Raw genomic sequence first — 27727 nt, 5'->3', positions numbered from 1 at the left:
GAGTATACTAAATTGCGTTAAGATAGACAAGTCCCCAGGGCCCAATGTGATCTATTCCAGGTTACTATGGGAGGTGAGGGAAGAAATAGCTGGGGCCTTGATGGATATCTTCACATCCTGTTTGACCACAGGTGAGGTTCCAAAGGACTGGAGAATAGCCAATGTTGTTCCCATTGTTGTGGGAAATTACCACTTCAGAGTCAGACTCGGGGTGCAACAATACAGTTTTATTTAACAAAGCTTCATGGAGAAAAGGCACTGGCACTCCGCAGTGCTGGGCAGCTACCTTCTCTCAACGGTACAGTAGGAGCGGTCCATCTTTATACCTTTTATACAATAGATGGACCGGACACCATTAACACATCATTGTAATCAAGTAGGTGAACATCGTTTAACACATTGTTATGGACAGATACAGACATGAGCATTCCAATAGCGCATTGTTCCATGAATGGATACATTTCCTCTTTATCAATGACTTAGTTTCGGTCTATTCATACAGTAATTGGTTTTCCTGCATTTATGTATTCCTGTTCCTACTTGTGGCTAATCTCCCTATCAGACCCCGTTGTCCCAGGACTATCTTTGTCTTTTAAGGTGCCTGGCTTCCTGCACTATTTGTTCCCTTTATGTTTAATTCAAATAACTGTCCTGTATGTTTTAAGTAGTTGTCTGCATTGAAAGTCATTATCTGCTTATTTTCTTTTAACCCTTCATGTGCCGGGCAGCTATTTTTATGCCAGGTATCCATCTTTATGGTTTTTTTTCCCATTACGCCTTGTTCAAGAAAGGCATCAGGGATAATCCAGCAAAATATAGCCTGACATCAGTGGTGGGGAAGCTTTTGGAGAAGATACTGAGGGACAGGATATATGTGTGCATTTGGAGGAAAATGGACTAGTTAATGACAGGTAGCATGGTTTTGTATGGGGAAGTTCACGTGTCTCCAACTTGACTGAGTTTTTTGAAGAGTTGACGAAGAAAATTGAGGGAAGGGCTGTGGATATAGTTTATATGGACTTCAGTAAGGTGTTTGACAAGGTTCCACATTGGCAGACTGGCACAAAAAGTAAAATCACATGGGATTTGAGGTGGGCTGGCTAGATAGATAGATACAGAACTGGTTTGGTTATAGAAGACAGTAGTATGGAAGGATATTTTGCAGAATGAAGATCTGTAGCTAGTGGTCTTTCATAGCGATCAGTGCTGGGACCTCTGTTATGATCTGGAGGAAAATGTGGGTGATCTGATTAGTAAGTTTGCTGTGGATGATGTGAAGACTGGTGTAGTTGCTGATAGTGCCGAGGATTGTCAAAGAATACAATAGGATATAGATAGTTTCAATACTTGGGCACAGAAATGGCAGATGGAGTTTAATCAGGACAAATGTGAGGTGATGCATTTTGGCGGATCAAATTTGGATATGAATTATACTATAATGCCCTTAGGGATATTAATATGCAGAGGGATCTTGGCGTGCAGGTCCGTAGTCCCCTAAAAGTGGCAACATAGATGGCCAAGGTGATTAAGAAGGTATATGGCAGGCTTGCCTTTATCAGTCAGGGCATTGAGTACAGGAGTTGGGAAATCATGCTGCACCTATATAAAACGTTGGGTAGGCTGCATTTCAAGTCCTGTGTGCATTTCTGGTCACCACACTATCAGAAGGACATGGAAGCTTTGGAGACAGTGTGAAGAAGGTTCACCAGGATGCTGCCTAGTCTCGAGGGTATTGGCTATGAGGAGAGGTTGAATAAACTAGGATTGTTTTCACTAGAAAGATGGAGGCTGAGGGGAGACCTGATAGAGGTTTACAAAATTGAGAGGCATAGATAGGATGGATAGTCAGATGCTTTTTTCAAGAGTAAAAATGTCAATTACAAGGGATCACAGGTTCAAGGCAAGAGGAGGAAAGTTTAAGGGAGATGTGCGGGGGAAGTTTTTGACGCAGAGGATGGTGGTTGCTTGGAATGTACTGCCAGAGGATGTGATGGAAGCAGGCACATTGGCAACATTAAGAGGCATCTGGATGGATGAAAAGGGAGGAAGTGGAGGGATATGGACCGAGTAAAGGCAGAAGGACTTTTTTTTAATTAGGCCATTATGATCAGCATAAGCTTGGAGGGCCAAGGGGCCTGATTCTGTGATGTACTTTTCTCTGTTCTATTTGTTATGTGAAAGTCACTATATAACTACAAACTGTTAACATATGTGCTGTTGCTTCTGACATACTCACTTCTTGGAACTTTCCATCTTATTTATTATTTTGTGATTTTAAATGGAACTCTGCATTGAGTGCCTCCCTGAGGCTTTCAGTTTTGCAGATTGTCATTTTGTTCTCCTTTTTGTTATTCCGTTTTTCATTTTCACATTCTTTCTTCTTTTTGTTTCTTTTCTCAAGTTACTAAATAATAGCTAATTAGGAATATGTACTAAACCTATTGCAGTCTTCTGATGGCAATTTTAATTTTAAAAATATTGTTTCTGATTGATTTGGAGTTCTGTGGAGACTTAACTGGTAGTCATTAATGTCACCAAAAGTACCACTAATTTGTGTTTTGTGGCCTTCGCTGGAAATAAAAACCATCTATTTCTGAAACATTGAGTATGTGTCACCAAATTAATTACTGGAGAGTCATGAAATATTGGACTTTTACTGTCCCAAAAGAAACCCAGATATGCTATAGTGGTTCATAATGCTATTTGAGCCCTTTCAATTGAATTGTTTTTTTTTACATCATTGACATCTGATATACGTGTTCCCTATGCCCTTATGCAAGATCATGGATAGTCAGGTTAAACCCTTGTATTTCTGAATTAATGTTGATGTTAATTTTGAAATTTCCAAGAATTAAGACTTAATCCTATGATCATTTTCTTTCAGTGCGTTCACTTATTAGTTATAATATATTAGAAATGGATGTTGCAAGGGATAACTGTTGGCAAACAGTCCAGAATCATCTGTCAGATGATGCTATCTATTTCAGTCACCATGGGAAAGCAGGGTACCAGAAAGGTAAACGTGTTGCGTGGCCAATTGCAGGAATACAGGATCAGGTGGTTGGAGACAGGATGCCCTGTGGTGAAACCCTGAAGAATAGTTACATCCAATCCTATTTGATAAACCTACTGCATCAGAAATGTAAATGTGGGTGCATTTCTTATGTGGTAGCTACAGCAGCTACATTATTGAGTGGCAGACAATTATTGCGGAACCTACAGCAACAAATGCAAGCACTTTTGAATGCTTTTCACATGAAATAACTTACAACCTGCTGCAAGAAAAATGGTTCCAACAGCTGTAGTAAGCTTTACTTGAGAGCAGCTGGTTGTACTCGGATAGTGATGGTGAAAAATGGTTCAGCTTCTAAATGATATCACAGCCTCTGTTTGCAATTACTTACGTGGCTCTTGTCTGTTAGATTTCTAATTGTCAGGATTCATTTGTGTCTTAAAATTGGAAGGCATGTCAAAGCAGTGGCAAATGGTCAGGACCTAGCAACTGCTTGAGTTTTGAGCAAATAACATCTAATTTATAAAGGAGAAATGCAATGAGTGAAAATCACTCTGGAAAAATATGTGATGAACTATCTTACAAATATTTAACAGGACACCCATATTCATTGCGGTGGAGTTTAGTGGAATTACCAGTATGTTTGCCTTCTTTAGGTTCTATGCTGCAGAAATTTGTATTGCTCTCAACTTCCTTCATGACAGAGGAATCATTTACAGGGATTTGAAATTGGATAATGTTCTCTTAGACTCTGATGGTCACATCAAATTAACAGATTATGGAATGTGCAAGGTAAGATGTTTATCCATGTCAGTGAGAATAACATTTTAAAGGGAAAATGCTGTTATTCACGTGAGCAATTGAATTAGTCATTAAATTGATACAGATTAAGAGAGAATTTTTTTTTTTAAATCCTCTCCTTGCAGGCCTGATAACCATAGAATCACTATAGTGCCAAAGAAGGTCATTCAGCCTATCGAGTCTGCACCAACTCTCCAAAAGAGCACCTTACCCGATCCCTGTAACGCAATGCAATTACCATGGCTAATCTACCTGACCTACACATCTTTGGATACTAAGGGGCAATTGAGCAAGATTAATCCTCCTAGCCTGCATATCTTTGGACCACAGAACATAGAAACTAGAAGCAGGCGTAGGCCATTTGGCCCTTCGAGCCTGCTCCGCCATTCATCTTAATCATAGCTGATCATGGAATTCAATATCCTCATTCCCGCTTCCTCCCATATCCTTTGATCCCTTTAGCCCCAAGGGCTATATTTAATTTCTTCTTGAAATCAGATAGTGTTTTAGCCTCAACTACATTCGGTGGTAGTGAATTCCACACATTTACCACTTGGATGAAGAAATTCCTCCCACCTCCATTCTAAAAGATCTATCCCTTACCCTCAAATGATGATCCCGAGTTCTGGGCACACCCACCAAAAGGAACATTCTTTGTGAATCTACCCTGACTAACCTTATTAGGATTTTATAAGCTTCTGTGAGATCTCTCACTCTTCTGAACTTCAGTGAATATAATAATATAATAATCCTAACTGACTTAGTGTCTCCTCATATGACAGACCTGTCATCCCAGTAATCAGCCTGGTAAACCTTTGCTGTCCGCTACAGCAAGGACATCCCTTCTCAAATAATGTCTCCAAAACTGCATGCAATACTCCAGGTGTAGCCTCACCAATACCCTATGTTATTGCAGCAAAGCATCCCTATCCTTACACTCAAATCCTCTCACTATGTTGGCCATCATACCGTTTGTCTTCTGTACCGCTGATGTGCCTGCGTGCTTACTTTCAGCGACTAACGCACCGGGATTCCAAGGTCTCGTTGAGTATTCACCTCTCTCAATTTATACCCACTTAAGTAATAATCTGCCTTCCTATTATTGCTACCAAAGTGAGTAACCTCATTTATTCACATTATACTGCATCTGTCATTCAGATGCCCATACACTCAGCCTGTCCAAATCATGCTGAAGCATCTCTGCATCCTCCTCACAGCTCACCCTCCCATCCAATTTTGTATCATCTGCAAATTTGGAGATAATACATTCAGTTCCCTCTTCGAAATTATTAACATACATAATGTAAACAGTTGGGGTCCCAACATAGATCCCTGTGGAACCCCACTAGGCATTGGCTGCCAATCAGAAAAGGACCCATTTATGCCAACTCTTTGCTTCCTATCTGCTAACCAGCTTTCTTTCCATCTCAAAACATTACCCACGATCCCATGTGCTTTAAGTTTACATAGTAGTCTGTTATGTGAGGCCTTGTCAAAAGTTTCTTGCAAGTCTAAGTAAACCATGTCCACTGATTCTCCTCGGTCAACTCTACTACTTAGATTCTCAAAGAATTCTAATGGATTCATCGAGCATAATTTCCCTTTTGTAAATCCATGCCGACTTTGATTACTCCACTGCCTTCCGGAGGCTGTGTAATGAAATCCGTGGATAAAAGACTCCAACAACTTCCCCAGTACCGACGTTAGGCCCACTAGTCTATTGCTCCCTGTTTTCTCTCTGTCTTTGTCAGAACTATTTCAAAGTCCAAAGTATTTTGGAAAATCGCCTCCGATGGATCCAGGACCACTTTCTTAAGTACTCTGGGATGAAGATTATCAGGAACTGGAGATTTATCCACCTTCAATCCCATCAATTTCCCTAAAACATTTCTCTACCAATGCTAATTTCCTTCAGCTCCTCACTAAAACATGTTTCTCTCAGCATTTCTGGCATCTTATTCATGCCTTCCTTTGTGAAGACTGAAGCAAAGCACAAATTTAATTCCTCAGCCATTTCTTTATTCCACATTACGAATTGTGCTGTTTGACTGTAAGGGGCCCATATTCGTTTTTGTCAATCTTTTTCTTTTTACATATCTATAGAAATTTTATAGTTAGTTTTTATGTTCCCTGCTAGCTTACTTTCATGTTCCATTTTTCCCTTCTTTATCAATCCCTTGGCCCTCCTTTGCTGAATTTTAAACTGCTCCCACTCCTCAGGCCCATTGCTTTTTCTTGCAATTTGTATGCTTCTTCCTTGAATCTGATAGTATCTCTAATTTCCTTGTAAGCCATGGTTTGGCCACAATTCCCTTACCACTCGTGTTAAACAGGAACAAATTATGGAGTTCACCTATTCGTTCTTTAAATGCCTGCCATTGCCTGTCCAGTGTCTTTCCTATCAGTAATATTTCCCAGTCCATCACGGCCAATTTATGCCTCAAACCATCATAGTTATCTTTATTGAGATTCAGGACGCTGGTCTCAGAATCAACTGCATCATTATGTCCTGTGTGTGCATCACTGTACCGTGAGCAAACTGCCCATGGTACAGTGATGCAGACACAGGACAAAGAGGAAGAAGTAAAGAGGAATGTAGTGGTAATTGGGGACAGTGTGGTTAGGGGCATAGACACTGTCTTTTGTCATAATGATGAAAAACACAGAAGGGTGTGTTGTCTGCCTGGTGCTCGGGTCCAGGGTGTATCATCTGGGCTGCAGAGGAACCTGGAGCGCAAGGGTGAGAATCCGCTGGTTTTAGTGCATGTGGGTGCCAACAACGTAGGCAAATTGGGGACTAAGGATTGACAGAGGGAGTATGAGAAGCTGGGAATGAAGTTAAAAAGCAGAACCGACAAGGTGGTTATCTCTGGATTACTACCTGAACCGCGTGCAGATGGGCGTAGGGTAGATAGGATTAAACAGATGAATGGGTGGCTCAGGGATTGGTGTGGGAGGAATGGGTTTGAATTTATGGGGCATTGGCACCAGTATTGGGACAGGTGGGACCTGTTCAGATGGGATGGTCTTGGTCTGAACCGTGCTGGGACCAGAGTCCTGGCAAATCGTATAACTAGGACCATAGATAGGGCTTTAAACTAATTTTTTTTGGGGGGGGGCGGTGGTGTGCAAGGGTAGGAGAAATTACAATGTCTAAAGTAAAAGAGAGAGTACAGGTACGGGAACATGTCGAGGATGTCCCAATAATAAAGGGAGTAGGGGGCATGAGAAAGGTTGGCAGCGTTCCTTCAAATAGGGTCCAGATAAAGGCCGGAATAAAGACACTCTATCTGAATGCACAAAGCATTCGGAACAAAGTGAATGAGCTGGTGGCGCAGATCAGTACAAATGGATATGATCTGGTGGCCATTACGGAAAAGTGGTTGCAGGGTGACAGGGACTGGGAGCTGAATGTCCAGGGGTATCAAGTGTTTAGGAAGAATAGACGAGAGGAAAAGGGGGGAGGGGTAGCTCTGCTGATTAAGGATAGTATCAAGACGGTTGTAAGGGAAGATGTAGGCTCCAAAGAGCAGGACGTGGAATCCTTGTGGGTGGAGATAAGGAACAGCAAGGGGAAGAAGATGCTGGTGGGTGTGGTCTATACATCCCCAAATAATAACTTGGAGGTGGGGCGGGCTATAAACACACAAATAAATGAGGCGTGCAGAAATGGAACAGCGATAATTATGGGGGATTTCAATCTACATATTGATTGGTTGACCCATGTCAGACGCGGTGGGCTTGAGGAAGAGTTCTTGGAATGCTGCCGGGATAGTTTCCTTGAACAGTGTGTGATGGAACCGACAAGGGAGCGAGCTGTCTTAGATCTGGTGTTGTGTAATGAGGCAGGTAGAATTAGGGACCTTGTTGTGAGGGGATCCTCTTGGGAAGAGCGATCATTGTATGGTTGAGTTTTTGATGCAGATGGAGGATGAGAAAGTAGGGCCCGGACCTGTGTCCTCTGTTTGAACAGACAGGAGTTCGATAGAACATAAGAACATAAGAAATAGGAGCAGGAGCAGGCCATCTAGCCCCTCGAGCCTGCCCCGCCATTCAATAAGATCATGGCTGATCTGTCGTGGCTCAGTTCCACATTCCCGCCCTCTCCCGATAACCCTTAATCCCCTCTCTTATCAAAAACCCATCAACCCGCGTCTTAAAAATATTTAACGAGGTAGCCTCCACCACTTCAACGGGCAGAGAATTCCAGAGATTCACCACCCTTTGAGTGAAGAAGTTCCTCCTCAACTCCGTTCTAAACTGCCCCCCCCCCCTTTATCTTGAGGCTGTGCCCCCTAGTCCTACTATCCTTTCTGAGCGGGAAGAGTCTCTCCACCTCTATCCTATCCATCCCATTCATCATCTTGTACGTCTGAATGAGATCTCCCCTCATTCTTCTAAACTCTAACAAGTACAAGCCTAATTTATTCAGCCTCTCCTCATAGCTCAACCTCCTCAACTCCGGCATCAGCCTAGTAAACCTCCTCTGCACTCCCTCCAAGGCCTATGCCTTGAAGGATGAGCTATGAAGGATACGCTATGAAGGATGAGAGAGGAATTGGCAAATGTAGATTGGAGGCGCAGATTGGTTGGTAGGACTGCTGGGGAACAGTGGAGGATCTTTAAGGAGATCTTTTTCGGTGCTCAGCAGAAATTTATTCCGATGGTAAAGAAGGAGCGTAGGAGAAGGGATAGTCAGCCGTGGTTAACGAAGGAAATAAAGGAGAGTATTAAATTAAAAGCTGATGCGTTTAGAGTGGCTAAAAGTAGTGGGCGAGTAGAAGATTGGGAGAGGTTTAAAAATCAACGAAGATTGACGAAGAAGATGATGATAAAGAAAGGAAGGATAGACTATGAAGCTAAACTAGCACTAAATATAAAAAAGGATAGTAAGAGTTTTTATAAATATATAAAGAGGAGGAGGCTGGCTAGAGTGAATGTTGGACCCTTAGAGGATGAGAGGGGGGATTTAGTGGTGGGGGATGAGGAAATGGCTGAGGCCTTAAATAAGTTTTTTGCCTCGGTCTTCACGGAGGAGGACGTGAATAGTTTGCCAGGTATTAAAGATAGGAGGATGGTAGGAGTTGAGGGCCCGAATGCGATCACAGTCACTAGAGAGGTAGTGCTTGATCGGCTAGCGGGACTGATGGTGGACAAGTCCCCAGGACCAGGTGGAATGCATCCCAGGGTTCTGAAGGAATTGGCAGAGGTGATAGTAGATGCCTTAGTGATTATTTTCCAAACTTCGCTGGATTCCGGGGAAGTGCCGGAAGATTGGAAAACGGCTAATGTTACGCCGCTGTTTAAAAAAGGTAGCAGGCAGAAAGCAGGGAATTATAGGCCGGTTAGTTTAACGTCTATTGTGGGAAGAATGCTTGAGTCCGTCATCAAAGAAGAAATAGCGAGGCACCTTGAGAAAAATTGTTTGATAGAGCAGACGCAGCACAGATTCGTTAAGGGTAAGTCGTGTCTGACGAATTTATTGGAATTCTATGAGAACGTGACTCGTGCGGTAGACGGAGGGGAACTGGTGGATGTGGTGTTTCTCGATTTTCGGAAGGCGCTTGATAAGGTGCCGCACAAAAGGTTACTTCAGAAGGTTAGGGGGCATGGAGTTGGGGGTAAGGTGTTAGCATGGATAGAGGATTGGCTGTCTAATAGGAGGCAGAGAGTTGGTATTAATGGGTGCTATTCGGATTGGCGGTTGGTGACTAGTGGAGTGCCGCAGGGATCGGTGCTGGGGCCTCAGCTGTTTACCATTTATATAGATGATTTGGGGGAGGGGGCTGAGTGTAGGGTGTCGAAATTTGCTGATGCTACAAAGATGAGTGGAAAAGCAAATTGTGCAGAGGGTGTGGAAAGTCTGCAGAGGGATCTGGATAGGCTGAGCGAGTGGGCGAGGACCTGGCAGATGGAGTACAATGTTAGCAAGTGTGAGGTTATCCACTTTGGCAGGAATAATAGTAGGAGGGACTACTACTTAAAGGGCGAAAAGCTGCGGCATGCTACGGTGCAGAGGGACCTGGGGGTCCTTGTGCATGAGTCGCAAAAACCCAGCCTGCAGGTGATCAGGAAGGCAAATGGGATGCTGGCCTTTATAGCGAGGGGGATTGAATATAAAAGCAGGGAGGTTTTGCTGCAACTATACAGGGCACTGGTGAGGCCGCAGATAGAGTACTGTGTGCGGTTTTGGTCGCCGCACTTGCGCAAGGATATTTTGGGCTTGGAGGGAGTGCAGCGGAGGTTCACTAGGCTGATACCTGAGATGAGGGGGTTGAACAATGAAGAGAGGCTGAATAGACTGGGTTTGTACTCATTGGAATTTAGAAGGATGAGGGGGGATCTTATAGAGACGTATAAGATAATGAAGGGGATGGATAGGGTAGAGGTAGAGAGATTCTTCCTGCTCAGAAAGGACAGCAGGACTAGAGGGCACAGCCTCAAGATTGGGGGGGGGGGGGGTTGCAGTTTAGAACAGAGTTGAGGAGGAACTTCTTCACTCAAAGGGTGGTGAATCTCTGGAATTCTCTGCCCACATTGGTGTGGTAGAGGCTACCTCGCTAAATATATTTAAGACACAGGTGGATAGGTTTTTGGTAGGCAAGGGGATTAAGGGTTATGGGGAGAAAGTGGGAAAGTGGAACTGAGCCACTTCAGATCAGCCATGATCTTATTGAATGGTGGGGCAGGCTCGAAGGGCTTGATGGCCTCCTCCTGCTTCTATTTCTTATGTTCTTTATGTTCTTATTATCCACCTTGACAAAGAATTGTTCCACATTATAGTCACTCGTCCCCGACAGTGTTCTCACAATTAGATTGCCAACTAGTGCTTTCTCATTGCACAACACCCAGTCCAAGATGGCCTGATCACTTGTTGGTTCCTCAATGTTTTGCTCCAGAAAACATAAGAACATAAGAACATAAGAAATAGGAGCAGGAGTAGGCCATCCAGCCCTTCGAGCCTGCCCCGCCATTCAATAAGATCATGGCTGATCTGTCGTGGCTCAGTTCCACTTTCCCGCCCTCTCCCCATAACCCTTAATCCCCTCTCCTATCAAAAACCCATCAACCCGCGTCTTAAAAATATTTAGCGAGGCAGCCTCCACCACTTCAACGGGCAGAGAATTCCAGAGATTCACCACCCTTTGAGTGAAGAAGTTCCTCCTCAACTCCGTTCTAAACCGCCCCCCTTTTATCTTGAGGCTGTGCCCCCTAGTCCTATTGTCTTTTTTGAGCGGGAAGAGTCTTTCCACCTCTATCCTATCCATCCCATTCATCATCTTATACGTCTCAATGAGGTCTCCTCTCATTCTTCTAAACTCTAACGAGTACAAGCCCAGTTTATTCAGCCTCTCCTCATAGCTCAACCCCCTCAACTCCGGTATCAGCCTAGTAAACCTCCTCTGCACTCCCTCCAAGGCCAAAATATCTTTGCGCAGGTGCGGCGCCCAAAAATGCACACAGTACTCCAGTTGCGGCCTCACCAATGCCCTATACAGCTGCAGCAAGACCTCCCTACTTTTATATTCAATCCCCCTCGCTATGAAGGCCAGCATCCCATTCGCCTTCCTGACCACCTGCTGCACCTACTAGCTGGGTTTTTGCGACTCATGCACAAGGACCCCGAGGTCCCTCTGCACCGTCGCCTGCTGCAGTTTTTCGCCTCGTAAGTAATAGTCCTTCCTACCATTTTTCCTACCAAAGTGGACCACCTCACACTTGCCAACATTAAATTCCATTTGCCATTTCCTGGCCCATTCGCCCAGCCTATCTAGATCCTTCTGCAGACTCTCCACACCCTCCGCACAATTTGCCGTTCCCCCAATCTCGGTGTCATCAGCAAATTTCGACACTCTACACTCAGTTCCCTCCTCCAGATCATCTATATAAATGGTAAAAAGCTGAGGCCCCAGCACCGACCCCTGGGGCACTCCACTAGTCACCATCCGCCAATCCGAATAGCACCCGTTGACCCCCACTCTCTGCCTCCTATTTGACAACCAATCCTCTATCCACGCTAACACCCTACCCCCAACTCCATGTCCCTCGACCTTCTGCAATAACCTCTTGTGAGGCACTTTGTCAAACGCCTTCTGAAAATCTAGAAAGACCACATCCACCGGCTCTCCTCTATCCACCGCCCTAGACACATCCTCATAGAACTCCAGTAAATTTGTCAGACACGACTTCCCTTTAATGAAACCGTGCTGCGTCTGCTCTATCAAGCAATTCCCTTCAAGATGCCTTGCAATTTCCTCCTTAATGACAGATTCTAACATTTTACCTACCATAGACGTTAAACTAACCGGCCTAATAATTCCCTGCCTTTTGCCTGCCACCCTTCTTAAACAACAGCGTAACATTAGCCGTTTTCCAATCATCCGGCACTTCCCCGGAATCCAGCGACGTTTGGAAAATAACCACCAAGGCATCCACTATCACCTCCGCCATTTCTTTCAGAACCCTCGGATGCATTCCATCCGGTCCTGGGGACTTGTCCACAATCAGCCCCTCCAGTCTGTCGAGCACCGCCTTTCTAGTAACAGTAATGTCATTAAGACCCTCCAGTCCTACCACCTTTCTATCACTAACACCCGGCAAATTATTCACGTCCTCCTCCGTGAAGACAGAAACAAAAAAGTTATTCAATACCTTAGCCATATCCCCATCCCCTACCACTAGGTCCCCTTTCTCATCCTCTAAAGGACCAACATTCACCCTAGCCAGCCTCTTCCTTTTTATATATTTATAAAAACTCTTGCTATCCTTTTTTATATTAAGCGCTAGCCCAGCTTCATAGTTTCTCCTACCCTTCCTTATCAACTTCTTTGTCAATCTTTGTTGACATTTAAACCTCTCCCAATCCTCTTCTCGCCCACTACTCTTAGCTACTCTAAATTCCTCCGCTTTTAGTTTAACACTTTCCTTCAACTCCTTTGTTATCCCACGGCTTATTACCTCTCCTCCTACTATCCTTTTTGACCATCGGAATAAATTTCCATTGAGCAGCAAGAAAGATCTCCTTAAAGATCCTCCACTGCTCCTCAACAGACCCTCCCTCCAACGCGCTCTCCCAGTCCACATTTGCCAATTCTTCTCTCATCCTACCGTATTTCCCTCTATTCAAACAAAGGACGCGTGTCCGGGAACCCACTTTCTCCTCCTCCATCTGCACCAGAAACTCCACCATACAATGATCACTCTCCCCAAGAGGATCCTTCACCACAAGGTCCCTAATTCTACCCGCTTCATTACATAGCACCAGATCCAAGATAGCTCGCTCCCTCGTCGGCTCCAACACACACTGTTCGAGGAAACTATCCCGGCAGCATTCCAAGAACTCTTCCTCGAGCCCCCCACGTCCAACATAGGTCGACCAATCAATATGCAGATTGAAATCCCCCATAACTACGGCCGTCCCATTCCTGCACGCCGCACTTATTTGCGCGTTAACAGCCCGCCCCATCTCCAGATCATTATTCGGGGGCCTATAGATGACACCCACCAGCGTCTTCCTCCCTTTGCAGTTCCTAATCTCCACCCACAACGATTCCACCCTCTGTTCCTTGGCTCCAGCATCATCCCTTGCTACCACCGTGATGCTATCCTTAATCAGTAGAGCTACGCCCCCCCCTTTTCCCTCCTGCCTATCCTTCCTAAACACTTGATAGCCCTGTACATTCAGCTCCCAGTCCCTGTCACCCTGCAGCCACGTCTCTGTAATGGCCACCAGGTCGTATCCATTTGTGTCGATCTGCGCCATCAGCTCATCCACTTTATTCCGAATGCTTCGTGCATTCAGATAAAGTGCTTTCATCCCAGCCTTCACCTGGACCCTATTTGCCGCAACGCCACCCTACTCACGCCCCCTACTCCCTCTATTATTGGGACATCCTCGGCCTCTTCCCTTACATGTACACTCTCCTTAACTTTAGACCTCGTAAGGTTACCTACCCTCACACACACACACACACACACACCCCCCCCCCCCCCCCCCAAATTAGTTTAAAGCCCTGTCTACAGTCCTCTTTACTCGATTCGCCAGCACTCTGGTCCCAGCATGGTTCAGACCAACCCCATCCCTCCCGAACAGGTCCCACCTACCCCAATACTGGTGCCAATGCCCCATAAATTCAAACCCATTCCTCCCACACCAATCCCTGAGCCACCCATTCACTTCCTTAATCCTGTCAACCCTACGCCCATCTGCACACGGTTCAGGCAGTAGCCCAGAGATAACCACCTTGTCGGTTCTACTTTTTAATTCCATTCCAAGCTTTTCATACTCCCTCCCCAGATCCTCAGTCTGCATTTTGCTTACGTCGCCGGCACCCACATGTACCACAACGACCGGATTCTCACCCTCCCACTCCAGGTTCCTCTGCAGCCCAGCTGCGACATCCCGTACCCGAGCACCAGGCAGACAACACACCCTTCTGTGCACTTTGTCATTGTGACAAAGGACAGTGTCAATACCCTTCACCCCACTATCCCCAATAACTACTACGTTCCTTTTCCCTTTCTCTTTGCCTATGTCCTGCTGCAGCACTGTACCGTGTGCAGCTTGCTCACCAACCTCACCTGCCTCGTTCTCGTCCAACTTGGAAGCAAGAACCTCAAACCTGTTATGCAGATTAAGAGGCTGAGGCCTCCGCTCCTCACCCCCCTTCCTCTTCCCAGTAGCCCCCTCTTGCCCCTGACCCTTAGAGTTAGCCAGTCTAGGGGGGGTGGATGTCACTTGCACCCCATTGACAATGGCACCCTCTCTCCCCCTGATGAGCCTCAGTGTCTGTAGCTCAGAGGCCTGAGCTGTACCCTGAGCTGGAGCTCCTCCAGCAACCTGCACTTACTGCAGACATGGTCACTGGGATGAACCCTAGGGTCCACCAGTTCCCACATCATACAGAAACCACACATCACATGCCCCTCCATTATTTACTGTAGTAGTTTTGAAAAAATTTTTTTTTTTTTTGTTTTTCAAACGAACTCACCTGGCCTTTTTTCTTTCAAGCCCGTTTTGATATTAAGCCCTATTAGCTCACTCTGCTTCCCTCTCACTCCGCTGCCCGCTCAGACGCTGCCCGCTGTCTACACCAGGCCTCCTTTTAAACCTGGCGCTGATTTAAATCTGATGGCCCACAACTGCCTGCCAACCACTCCCTCAGAATTCTTAAAGCAGTAAATACAATAAATAAATGCTTTAAACAGTTCTACAAAGAACAAAGTGCTTTAAACTTATTTTAAACTGGTTTTTAACAGGTAAAATCTTAGCTCTCTCTCTGCTCCTTCACTCGTCTGCTCCAGCAAACAATGGAAGGCTTCACCTTGTGGTCAGTTGATATTTAAATCTGATGGCCCACAACTGCCTGCTAACCACTCCCTCAGAATTCTTAAAGCAGTAAATACAATAAATAAATGCTTTAAACAGTTCTACAAAGAACAAAGTGCTTTAAACTTATTTTAAACTGGTTTTTAACAGGTAAAATCTTAGCGCTCTCTCTGCTCCTTTACTCGTCTGCTCCAGCAAACAATGGAAACCATCTGCATGCAATCCAGAAACTGCTCCTCTATTGTACTGTGACTAATTTGACTCTTCCAATCTAGATGCAGATTAAAGTCGCCCGTAATCACAGTTGTTCCTTTAACACAGCTATTGAGTTATAAGGAGAGGCTGAATAGACTGGGACTTTTTTCTCTTGAGCATAGGAAGCTGAGGGGTGATCTTATAAAGGTCAATAAAATAATGAAGGGTATAGACAAGGCAGATAGTCAATATCTTTTCCCAAAGGTAGGGGAGTCTAAAACTAGAGAACATAGGTTTAAGGTGAGAGAAGAGAGATACAAAAGTGTCCAGGGGGCAATTTTTTCACACAGAGGGTGGTGAGTGTCAGGAACAAGTTGCTAGAGGTAGTAATAGAGGTGGGTACAATTTTATCTTTTAAAAAGCATTTAGATAGTTAAATGGGTATGATGGGTATAGAGGGATATGGGCCAAATGCGGGCAATTAGGATTATCTTAGGGGTTTAAAAAGAAAATAAGGGTGGCATGGACAAGTTGGGCAGAAGGGCCTGTTTCTTTGCTGTAAACCTCTATGACTCTAACATATGCATCTCTGATTTCCTGTCTAATGCTTTTTCCAACATTACCACTGCAGTTTGGTGGTCAGAATTCCGCACCCACCACTGTTTTTTTTTGTCTTTTGTTGTTTGTTAACTTGACCCATACAAATTCCACATCATCAATGCTAATATTTTTCTTCAATATTGTATCAATATCATCTTTAATCAACAATGCAACTCCACCCCCTTTTCCTTTACATCTGTCCTTCCTAACACTGACTCGACCTCAATCTTTTTTTTCCCCATCCTTGCTCACCTTGGACTACGTCTCCGTAATGCCAACTATATCATACGTCTTTACATCTATCTGTGCAACTAATTCATCCATTTTGTTTGGAATGCTCTGAGCATCCAGGTACAAAACCTTAAGGTGGGCACTTTTAACGTTTAGAAAGATAGAAAAACTCTAGCACGAACAGGCCCTTGGGCCCACAAGTTGCACCGAACATGTCCCTACCTACAAGGCATACCTATAACCCTCCATCTTACTAAATTCCATGTACTATCCAAAAGTCTCTTAAGAGACCCTATTGAATCCGCCTCCACCACCACCGCCAGCAGCCGATTCTGTGCACCCACCACCCTCTGAGTAAAAAACTTATCCCTGACATCTCCTCTGTACCTACTCCCCAGCACCCTCAACCTGTGTCCTTTTGTGGCAGCCATTTCAGCCCTGGGAAAAAGCCTCTGAGAATCCACTCGATCTATACCTCTCATCATCATATACACCTCTGTCAGATCACCCCTCACCCTTCGTCTCTCCAAGAAGAAAAGACCGAGCTCTCTCAATCTAACTTCATAAAGCATGCCACCCATTCCAGGCAACATCCTTGTAAACCTCCTCTGCACCCTTTCTATGGCTTCCACATCCTTTCTGTAATAGAACCAGAACTGAGCACAGTACTCCAAGTGGAGTCCGACCAGGGTCTTATACAGCTGCAGCATTATCTCCCGACTCCTAAACTCAATTCCTCGATTGATGAATGCCAGTACACCATACACCTTCTTAACCACAGCTTCTACCTGCGAAGCTGCTTTGAGTGTTCTATGAACCCAGACCCTAAAATCCTTCTGATCTTCCACGCTGCCAAGAGTCTTACCCTTAATATTACAATCTGTCATCATATTTGACCTGCCAAAATGAATCACCACACACTTACCTGGGTTGAATTCCATCTGCCACTTGTCTGCCCAGTTTTGCATCCTATCAATGTCTCGCTGCAACTTCTGACATCCCTCCACGCTATCCACAACACTTCCAAGCTTTGTGTCATCAGCAAACTTTCCAACCCATCCTTCCACTCCCTCATCCAGATCATTTATAAAAATCACAAAGAGCAAGGGTCCCAGAACAGATCTCTGGAGCACTCCACTGGTGACCGACCTCCATGCAGATAAAGACCCATCTAGCACCACTCTTTGCCTTCTGTGGGCAAGCCAGCTCTGAATCAACAGAGCAATGTCCCCTTGAATCCCATGCCCCCTCACTTTCTCAATAAGCCTTGCATGGGGCTATCTTATCAAACGCCTTGCTGAAGTCCATATAAACCACATCTACTGCTCTTTCTCCGTCAATGTGTTTAGACACATCCTCAAAAAATTCAATCAAAATTGACAAAGCTGTGCTGACTAGTCTTGATCATACTATCCCTCTCCAAATGTTCATAAATCCAGTCTCTCAGGATCATCTTCATCAACTTAGCAACCCCTGAGGTTAGACTCACTGGTCTATAATTTCCTGGGCTATCTCTTCTCCCTTTCTTGAATAAAGGAACCACATTTGCAATTCTCTAGAACCACTTCCGTCTCCATTGATGACGCAAAGATCATCGCCAGAGGTTCAGCAATCTCTTCCCTCGCCTCGCACAGTAACCTGGGGTCCATCCCATCCGGTCCCAGCAACTTATCTAACTTTTCAAAAGCTCCAACACATCCTCTTTCTTAATGCCTACGTGCCCAAGCTTTTCAGTCCGCTGCAAGTCTGCATTACGACCACAAAGATCCTTTTCCACTGTGAATACTGAAGTAAAGTATTCATTGAGTATTCTGCGATTTCTACCAGTTCAATACAATCCTTCCCACCATCACACTTGATAGGTCCTATTCCTTCATATCTTATCCTCTTGTTCACATACTTGTAGAATGCCTTGGGGTTTTTCTTAATCCCACCTGCCAAGGCCTTCTCATGACCCTTTCTGGCTGTCCTAATTTCCTTCTCAAGTTCCTTCCTACTAGCCGTAAACTCTTCTACATCTCTAGCATTACCTAGCTCCCTGAACCTTTTGTAAGCTTTTTTTTCCTCTCCAGTAAATTCATTACAGCTTTCGTGCACCACGGTTCCTTTAGCTACCAGAACTTCCCTGTCTCATTGGAACATTGCTGTACAGAACTCCAGACAGATATTCCTTGAAAATTTGCCACATTTCTTCTATACATTTCCCTGAGAAAACCTCTTTGCAATTTCTGTATCTAATTTCCTACCTGATCGCCTCATAATTACCCTTACTCCAATTAAACACTTTCCTCGTTTGTCTGATCCTATCTCTCTCCAAAGCCAATGTAAAGGAGATAGAGTTATGATCACTATCCTCAAAATGCTCTCCCACTGAGAGATCAGACACCTGTCCAAGTTCATTTCCCAACCCCAATCAAGTACAGTATCTCCTCTTGTAGGCATATCCACATAATTTGTCAGGAAACCTTCCTGGACACACCTAACAAGCCCCACCCCATCTAAACCCCATGCCTTAGGGAGATTCCTATTGATACTTGGGAAATTAAAATTTCCCATCACAACAACTCTTATTATTACATCTCTCCAGGATCTGTTTCCCTATCTGCTCCTGAACATCCCTGTTACAGTTGGGCGGCCGATAGAAAACACCCAGTAAAGTTAGTGACCCCTTCCTGTTCCGAACCTCCACCCACAGAGACTCCGTGGACAATCCCTCCATGGCGTCCACCTTTTCTACAGCCGTGAAACTATCTGTGATCAACACTGCCACTTCCCCACCTCATTTTCCTCCCTCCCTGTCCCTTCTGAAACCCGGCACTTTGAAGTGTCCAGTCCTGTCCTTGAGTCCTCCAAGTCTCTGTAATGGCCACCACATCACATTTCCAAATAGCAATCCACGCTCTAAGCTCATCACTTTGTTCACAACACTCCTTGTGTTAAAATAGACACATCTCAAACCTTCGGTCTGAGCGCTACCCTTCTCCATCACCTACCCATCCTCCCTCTCACACTGTCGACAAGCCCTCTTCATTTGTGAGCTAACCTCCTCTCTCCCAGTCACTTCACTTTGATTCCCACCCCCCAACCTTTCTAGTTTAAACTCTCCCCAGTAGCCTTAGCAAACCTCCCAGCCAGGATACTGGTCACCCTGGGATTCAAGTGCAACCCATCCTTTTTATGCAGGTCACATCTGCCCCTAAAGAGGTCCCAATGATTCAGAAACCTGAATCCCTGCCCCCTGCTCCAATCCCTTAGCCACGCATTTATTCTCCACCTCTTTCCATTCCGACTCTCGCTGTCTTGTGGCACAGGCAGCAATCCCAAGATCACTACCTTTGTGGTCCTTCTTGTCAACTCTCTACCTAACTCCCTATATTCTCTTTTCATAACCCCTTCCCTTTTCCTACCTACGTCAGCGGTACCAGTATGTACTACGATCTCTGGCTCCTCTCTGTCCCACTTCAGGATATCCTGGACGTGATCAGAAACATCCTGGATCCCAGCACCAGGCAGGCAAACTACCATTCGATTTTCTTGACTGCCTCCACAAAATCACCTGTCCAACCCCCTCACTGTAGAGTCCCCTATCACTACTGCTTTCCTCCACCTATCTTTACCCTTCTGAGCTACAGGGCCGGACTCCCCGTCAGAGGCATAGCCACTGCTGCTTCCGCCAGGTAGGCTGTCCCCCACAACAGTATTCAAACAGGAGTACTTATTGCCAAGGGGCACAGCCACTGGAGTACTCTCTAGCACGTGACCCACTTGCGTGCCTCCCGAGGCCCTGGTGTGACCATCTCCCTGTAACCCCTATCCATCACCACCTCATTCTCCCTCACCAGACAAAGGTCTTCGAGCTGCTGCTCCAGTTCCCTAACATGATCCCTTAGGAGCCGCAGCTCGACCCGCAGCTGGCGCAGATCCGGACATCCAGGAGGCCCGGAGACTCCAGGACCTCCATGTCCGACATTGAGAACAAACTGGCCTCACGTTCATAATTCCCCTTTTCTTCAAATTTCACAGAGAAAGAAAGTAAGAATTAAACCTACCTTGCCTAGCCCGTTTCTGCCAAAGCCCTTTAGCTCTCACTCTGCTACCTGCTCACTCTGTTGCCCGCTACCGACACTGCCCGCTATATAGTGCGGCCTGCTTTTTAAACCTCGCGCACTAACAAACCCTTCCAGGTCACATGCGGCCTACTGTTAAAGAAACTTGTAAAGAAAAGAGAAACCCCACAAAAAACTAAGAAAAATAGTCAATCGCTTACCTTCAGACTCCCGCCACAAATCGCTCCTCTCTGTTTGCTCTGACAAACAGTGAGAATGATTTGCCAGGTAAGTAGATTTTATATATTTCAAAATTCTTTTCCTTTTACTACTATTTTTTACTCAGTCCTCAGTCTTGATTTCTCTGCCCATCACTTACCTTATTCTCCTTACTGTCTTTTCCTCACGTTCTTAATTCCCCCTGCTCTGAATCCTTGCAAAGGTTCCCATCCCCTTACCATATTAATTTAAACCCTTCCCACTCCAGCAAGTACCCTTAATGACATCAGTCCTCATCCTGCCTAGGTGTAACCCATCCAGTTCGTCCAAGTCCCATCTCCCCCAGAATCGGTCCCAATGCCCTAGGAATCTGAAACCCTCCCCCTCATGCCACCTTTTCTGCATATTCATTCTATATATCTTGCTGTTTCCACTCTGACTAGCACGTGGCACAGGTAGTAATCCTGAGATCACTATTTTGATGCCCTACTTTTCAGCTTGCTTCCTCGCTCCCGATCCTTCAAGATCTAACTCTCATGCCAGTTAATTAAGTGGCAGCAAGCAGTAACATAATCAAGTTGCTGAGTCCAATCCTGTATTCACCAAATATTCACACATACCAATTTGCACTAGTTACAATGGAAGGCTTGATGACTTGTTTTTTTTCTCTCCCTTTGCATCAGGCTGAAGTACCTCAGCCAAAACCTTTTGACTTGTGTTGCTTCCTACCATACCATGCTGTGTACTTAAGGCCATTGCAGTCTTTTGGCTTTTAAACACAATTGCTTGAATTACTAATCATGACCAATGACCAACCCACACTGATAATATATGCATAGGACGCATATTTGCAGATGTTATTAAATAGATAACTTGCTTGTTTGAAAAGGCAAAGAAAAGAATTCTTGATGTTTAAACCATCTGTGTTACTGTAGTGGCCTGCTCCTTGTTGAACTACAATACACCATGCGAAAACTTTCGATGGTGACAATCAATTAATTATTCCTGATTATTAAAGTGATTGTTTTAATATTTAAGTAGATTCATTAGTACCATTTCCTCAATATTATTCGTAATCTTGTACAGTGATCTTCCTTGATTAGATGTATTTTCAGTCTCTTGTATTGCAATGAGGTTTCACCTTGAGATATGTGTTCACCTACAGTTGTAATGTTTTAGTGTGTGCATTCCACAGTGATATGTTATCCTAGTTAAATGTTCATCTTTATTTGTTACAGTAGTGCTATGTAGCATGGCCCTCTGAATAACTTGACACTCATTTTGTTAAATATTTTCCAACACTGTTTTGTATTTGGATAGCTTAATGTCAATTCAAGCAACTAATTAGTTTTAAGTTGCCTGAAACTGAAAATGTGAAAGATCTGTTTTAGCTGCTGCTGATTGTCCAAATTATTGCAAAACATATTTTTTCCATGAGTCTCAATTTATGCTCCCTCAACAGGAAGGGCTTGGCCCTGGTGACACTACCAGCACTTTCTGTGGCACACCCAATTATATAGCACCTGAGATATTGCGAGGAGAAGAATATGGTAAGCAACTGTAATGGAACACTAAGCTAACATTGAGCTTGATTATCTGTATAGCATAGCACATTTGAGGATCAGTATTGTGTTTTATTTGCAGAAAATGGTTTACTATGTGTGGTGAGTTTGTGCTCTCTGCTGTCATACTGGGGAGGTGAAATAAATGCCAGGTACCCACTTAGGAAAGCAAAATTTGGCTCAAGTTCTCATAAGTCAACCTTTTACACTTTTCACTTTAATAATCGATTGATTGCTTGTAGCAAGTTGCTTACCTATCTTGTCAAGAGAATGGTTTGGAAATGTTGAACAACAGGGTTTACAAAACTTTGATATGAGGAGCCACATTTCAGTTTTTCTCACTTGAGGGGCTAATGAGCAACTTTTGGAAATATGAAGTTTGGCACAACATTAAACATGAATTTCAAGAATAAAGTTGAGGTATGAAGAAAAGAAGCAATTTGCTGTGCAAAAAAAAAGTTCAAGTAATAAATTGGTCATTCTAAAAATGAGTAATTCATAAAGATGACCATTAGAGTGTGTGTGTACATGTCAGGCTTATTCCCACTCTCAGGGTGCTCACTTCCCTAATCCATACACTGTTGGTATGCGAGGATGAGTCAGAATAACTAGGTGCTCCCTATCTCCCTATAACTGGGAGTGATCCAGTCACACAGACCCCTCTCGTACGCAGACTTGCATGCACACACTCTTGCTGTCTCTCCCACTGGCACACTATCATTCTTTCTCTCCCACACCCTACCTATCACTCTCTCACTCTGTCTCTCCCAGTCGCACACTATCACACTCTTGCACTCTCACATTTTATCACTCGCTCTCACTCACACACTATGACACTGTTGCACTCTCACACACTTTCTCACTCGTTCTTTCACTCACACTTTCTCTTTCACTCACATGCTCTCTCTCGCACGTACACACCTATCACACCAGGGAGGTTTGGAGACTATATCCACTGGGGAGAGGTTTGGGATGGCTGTGAAAGTACCAAGACACACTCAATCCTGAATATGCATCTTCATGTTGTTAGCTGCTCCTCCAGTTAGACTATTTCTCTGCCTCACTGGTGAACCGTCAGTAGCAAATGCAGGAAACAATGGCCTGTGATTGGAGGAGCAGCTCCTTGCACAAACCTTCACTTCACTTAACCATATATTGAAAACAGGCTCCATATTGATAGACAAGCATGGTGGGCCAGATTGTGGCCTACCGGATGTATTTGGACAACCCTGTTGAAGGACAAAGAGGAAGGAAATGCAACAAAAATCCCTTAAAAAGTCCCTACGTTAGTAGGTCAGATTGAAGAGAAAAAGGAGGATGAAATCAAGCCTTGAGTAACTATACATTCAAAAATGTTAAAATTAGTTTTTACTATTGATTTCAAAAATAATATCAATATGTTGATATATTTGCAGTTTAACTTTCATCAGAATATTTGCATTTAAAGATATTGAAAGCTGAAAAGTTTTAGCAGTTTAATTCAATAGTCTGTTTATTGATGTTGGGCATATGTTACTTTTTATTCATTTACAGAGCTAGGCATCGCTGGCTGGGCCAGCATTTATTGCCCACCCCTAACTTCCTTCCGTTTCAGAGGACATTTGAGAGTCAATCACTTTGTGGTGAATGTGGAGTCACAAGTAGGCCAGACTAGGTTTCCTTCTCTAAAGGACATTAGTGAACCAGATTAGTTTTTAAGACAATTGGCAATGGTTTCATGATTATCATTAGACTTTTTAATTCCAGATTTTGAACCCGGGTCATTGATCTTGCCTTGGGTCTCTTGGATTACTAGTCTAGTGAAAAGACCACTGTGCCGCCATCTCCCCCTGGTGAAACTGATCATTTTTTTTCCATGCCATGAGCCCCAGAACTTGGCTGAAGTGAGAGGGAGGATGCAAGAAGAAGAGGGGAGCAGGCATCTGCTTTTAGTCTCTTTAACAGTCAGATGGCAGGTTCTAATCAGAAAGAGAATGTGTTTAAAAAAAAAAAAATTCTTCAAAAACACTGCTTTTTGTTTTTTGTTGTTTGGCAGGTTTTAGTGTAGACTGGTGGGCACTTGGCGTATTGATGTTTGAAATGATGGCTGGACGATCACCATTTGACATCATCACTGATAATCCAGATATGAACACAGAGGATTACTTGTTTCAAGGTTAGCAGGACACAAGTACAAATTTGATTTTCCTTTTCGCAAAAAGGTTGTAGGCTCTCAAACTTGATGTACCACCACAGATGGAACAGCACTCCCTCAGCAGCTTCAAAGAAGGAGGGAAAAATTGGGGGAATATTTTTTCTGGTTTATTTGTGTTTAATTAAGTTAACTGGTAACAATTTGGGTCTTACACGCGCACAAAGATTTATGGCGCAGAAAAGGACTGTTCTGCCTACCATGTCCTTGTCGGCAGAAAGCGCAATCAAACTTTCTCCCACCTTTCAACTTATAATTAGTAGTCATGTTGGTTATGGCATCTTAATTGTATATCCAAGTGTTTTTAAGTGCAATGTAGGTTTCTGCTTTTATTGCTTTTCCAGGCAGTGAATTTAGACCCCCAAAAATATCCCTTCTCTCTCATCCTTCAACCAATTACTTAAATTCTCTGCCTCTTGGTTATTGACCGCATTGCTAATAGAAGTAGGTGCTCCCTATTCACTCTTTTTGTGGGCTTTTCATTTTTTTATACCACTAAATTAAATCCCCCTTTAGCCCCTCTGTTCCAAAGAAAACAACCGAGAACATCAGGTTATAGCCTCAGGATAAGGAATTTATCATTTAGAACTGGGAGAAGAAATTCCTTCACTCAGCGGATTGTAAATCTTTGGTATTGTCTACTCCAGTATGTTATGGTTATTGAAAACCAAGATCATTAAATTTTTGATCTCTGAGAATTGAAGGTAATGGGAGCAAACAGCAAAGTGGAATCAAGAGATAAGGTCAGCCATGATCATGTTGAATGGTTCAGAAGGCTCAATAGATTGAATGGTCTATTCTTCCAATTTATTATGGAATCCCGGCCTATCCAATACTGCTGTCTCAAAGGATCTATGCAGATGGACTCGCAGGCTCCTCTGTTCCCTCAGTTCTCCTTCAGTGTACTCGAACAGGTGCCAGAGTGTGGCAATTAGGGGATTTTTGCACTAACTTTGTTGCAGTTTTAATGTAAGCCTACTTGTGACACTAATAAATAAACTTTACTCTACACTTCTCAGAATCCTACCACTTATTGTGTATTCTTTTGCCTTGTTCGTTCTCCCTAACTGCATTAACAGTACTACTGATAATCTTGTAATCTATTTTCTTTCTCACTGTCAACTAAATAACCAATTCTCAGATCATCTGCAAACTTGGTTTTCATGCCTCCTTTGTTAAGAACCAGAAATAGTTTTATGTATTTGTGGATGTTAGGAATAAAATATAGCTTTAATTTTAACTAATGTTGTTTCATTTGTGTGTTAAGAAAGATGAACCCTAGGTTTGGTTCCATTTTGGAATGTTTCTTTTTGAGATGAAGGTGGGAAGGTTCTACACCCTGTCTATGCATGCATTTTTAATGAGGTGTTTGGACTTTTGAAGTGAATGGGTTACCAAGAGAAGAGTAGTTTAGTGAAGTTAAAACAAACAAAAAAAGGAAAAAACTGCTGTTGCTTAGCAACACAACAAGGGATTAGTGAAAAGACCCACAAAGATGGAGGTGCAAGAAAGATAATTTTAGTTTCAGTTGGTATGGAAATCCATAGAGTGAAGACAAAAAGGTCTTAAGACACTCTGAAGAATGATGCCTGACTGCTGAAGAAATTAGTGAGTTTTCTGGATCTCCAGAGAGATATCATTTGTAGAAGGACTTCGAGTGATAATTCAGTAGTCTATTAGAAAATAAACTTCTTTGCAACTGAACCGCCTCTACCCTTGGTGTGGAAGTAGGTGGTACTTCACTGGAATGTTAAGCCTGTAAGGGTATTGCTAGGATTAAAGAAAGTGCAAATTAGAATTTTTTTTTGTGTTGAAATATTTCAAGTTTTTTTATTGTCTGGTGTCATATAGTTGATATTTCTTGTTTATCTTTTTGTTAAAAACCAAATGGTAGACTTGTGCGAATCTATTCAGTAAATACCCTCTGCAGTTTAAAAACAAGTTATGACCTGTCAAGCCAGCTCCCAATCTGGGTTCTGACTTCTCCAGTAATAACATCAGCTGGATTCATAACATTATATACAAGTTTAAATCATTGATTAATACCATGAACAACAAGCAACTTGGCACTGAGCCCTTCAAGACCTTTAAGCCACAAAGACAACAACCATTGACCCTTTGCTTCCTGCAACTGGGCCAATTTTGGATCCTGAGTGTCCTTTTCCCAAGGATCGAATTAACATGATCAATCTCCATACAATAATACTGTGTATTCACCTTCAACTTGTCATCTCAGGTGGCCTCTCCATTCTCATGTTCTCAATCATGGACAAGGTCAAATCCAATTTGAATCTTTCCTTGCATGTTCTCCAATAAACTTTAAACACCATTTCCTCTGTTGCTAAACTAGAGAAAAAGCTTCACCCTAGATCACTTAAAAAACATACTTTCAAGCATGCAATTACCTACTTTTAGGCTTTCCATTTTGCCAAATATTTCTGCAGTTTTCTCAACCACGCTCACTTCAATGTTTGATTATCTTGTTGCCAGCAAAGCTCTTGGTCTCTTGATCATCACAAGTGAGGTGCCTGAAAATGGGAGGGTGGCAAATGTTGTGCCTTTGTTTAAAAAGGCCTGCAGGGAAAAGCCTGGGAACTACAGGCCAATGAGCCTCACATCTGTGGTGGGTAAGTTGTTAGAAAGCATTTTGGGAGACAGGATCTGCAGGCATTTAGAAACGCAAGGACTGATTGGGGACAGTCAGCGTGGCTTTGTGAGTAGAAAATCACGTCTCACAAATTTGATTGAGTTTTTTTGAAGGGGTAACCAAGAAGGTAGATGGGGGCAGTGCAATTGATGTTGTCTACATGGACTTGAGCAAAACCTTTGACAGGGTACCACATGGTAGGTTGTTGCATAAAGTTAGATCTCACAGGATCCAGGATGAAGTAGCTAAATGGATACAAAATTGGCTTGATGATAGAAGCCAGAGGGTGGTTGTAGAGGGATGTTTTTCAAACTGGAGACTTGTTACCAGCAGTGTGCCTCAGGGGTCAATGCTGTGTCCACTGTTATTTGTCATTTATATTAATGATTTGGATGAGAATATAGGAGGCATGGTTAGTAAGTTTGCAGATGACACCAAGATTGGTGGCGTAGTGGAAGTGAAGGAGGTTATCTCGGATTATAACGGGATCTTAATCAATTGGGCCAGTGGGCTGACGAATGACGATGGAGTTTAATTTAGTTAAATGTGAGGTGATACTTTTTGATGGATTGAACCAGGGCAGGATTACACTGGGGAGAGTTGCAGAGCAAAGATATCTAGGGGTACAGTGGAGTCACAGGTGGATAGAGTGGTGAAGAAGACATTCAGCATACTTGGTTTCATTGGCCAGAACATTGAATACAGGAGTTGAAGTATCTTGTTGAAGTTGTACAAGACATTGGTAAGGCCACACTTGGAATACTGTGTACAGTTCTGGTCACCCTATAATAGAAAGGATGTTATTAAACTAGAAAGAGTGCAGAAGAGATTTACTAGGATGGTTTGAGTTATATGGGGGGGCTGGATAGACTGGGACTATTTTCTCTGGAGGT

At 43.7% G+C, this 27727-nt stretch overlaps 1 protein-coding gene across 2 annotated transcripts in view; it reads left to right on the top strand.

Annotated features, from left to right (window-relative positions):
* Positions 1 to 27727, top strand: part of prkcz (protein kinase C, zeta) — a 480227-nt gene that overhangs the window by 315196 nt on the left and 137304 nt on the right. For both annotated transcript variants that reach the window (XM_080182477.1, XM_080182476.1), the window contains exons 12-14: positions 3670 to 3805; positions 21897 to 21984; positions 24032 to 24151. In XM_080182477.1, the coding sequence (XP_080038603.1) occupies positions 3670 to 3805; positions 21897 to 21984; positions 24032 to 24151 (344 nt within the window). The remainder of the gene's footprint in view (positions 1 to 3669; positions 3806 to 21896; positions 21985 to 24031; positions 24152 to 27727) is intronic.

This window comes from Carcharhinus amblyrhynchos, unplaced genomic scaffold (genome assembly GCF_965287045.1).
Source record: "Carcharhinus amblyrhynchos unplaced genomic scaffold, sCarAmb.v2.hapA scaffold_56, whole genome shotgun sequence".
Classification (NCBI taxonomy): domain Eukaryota; kingdom Metazoa; phylum Chordata; class Chondrichthyes; order Carcharhiniformes; family Carcharhinidae; genus Carcharhinus; species Carcharhinus amblyrhynchos.
Note: the sequence above shows the minus strand (reverse complement) of the source record. Positions and strands in the feature narration are given on the sequence as shown.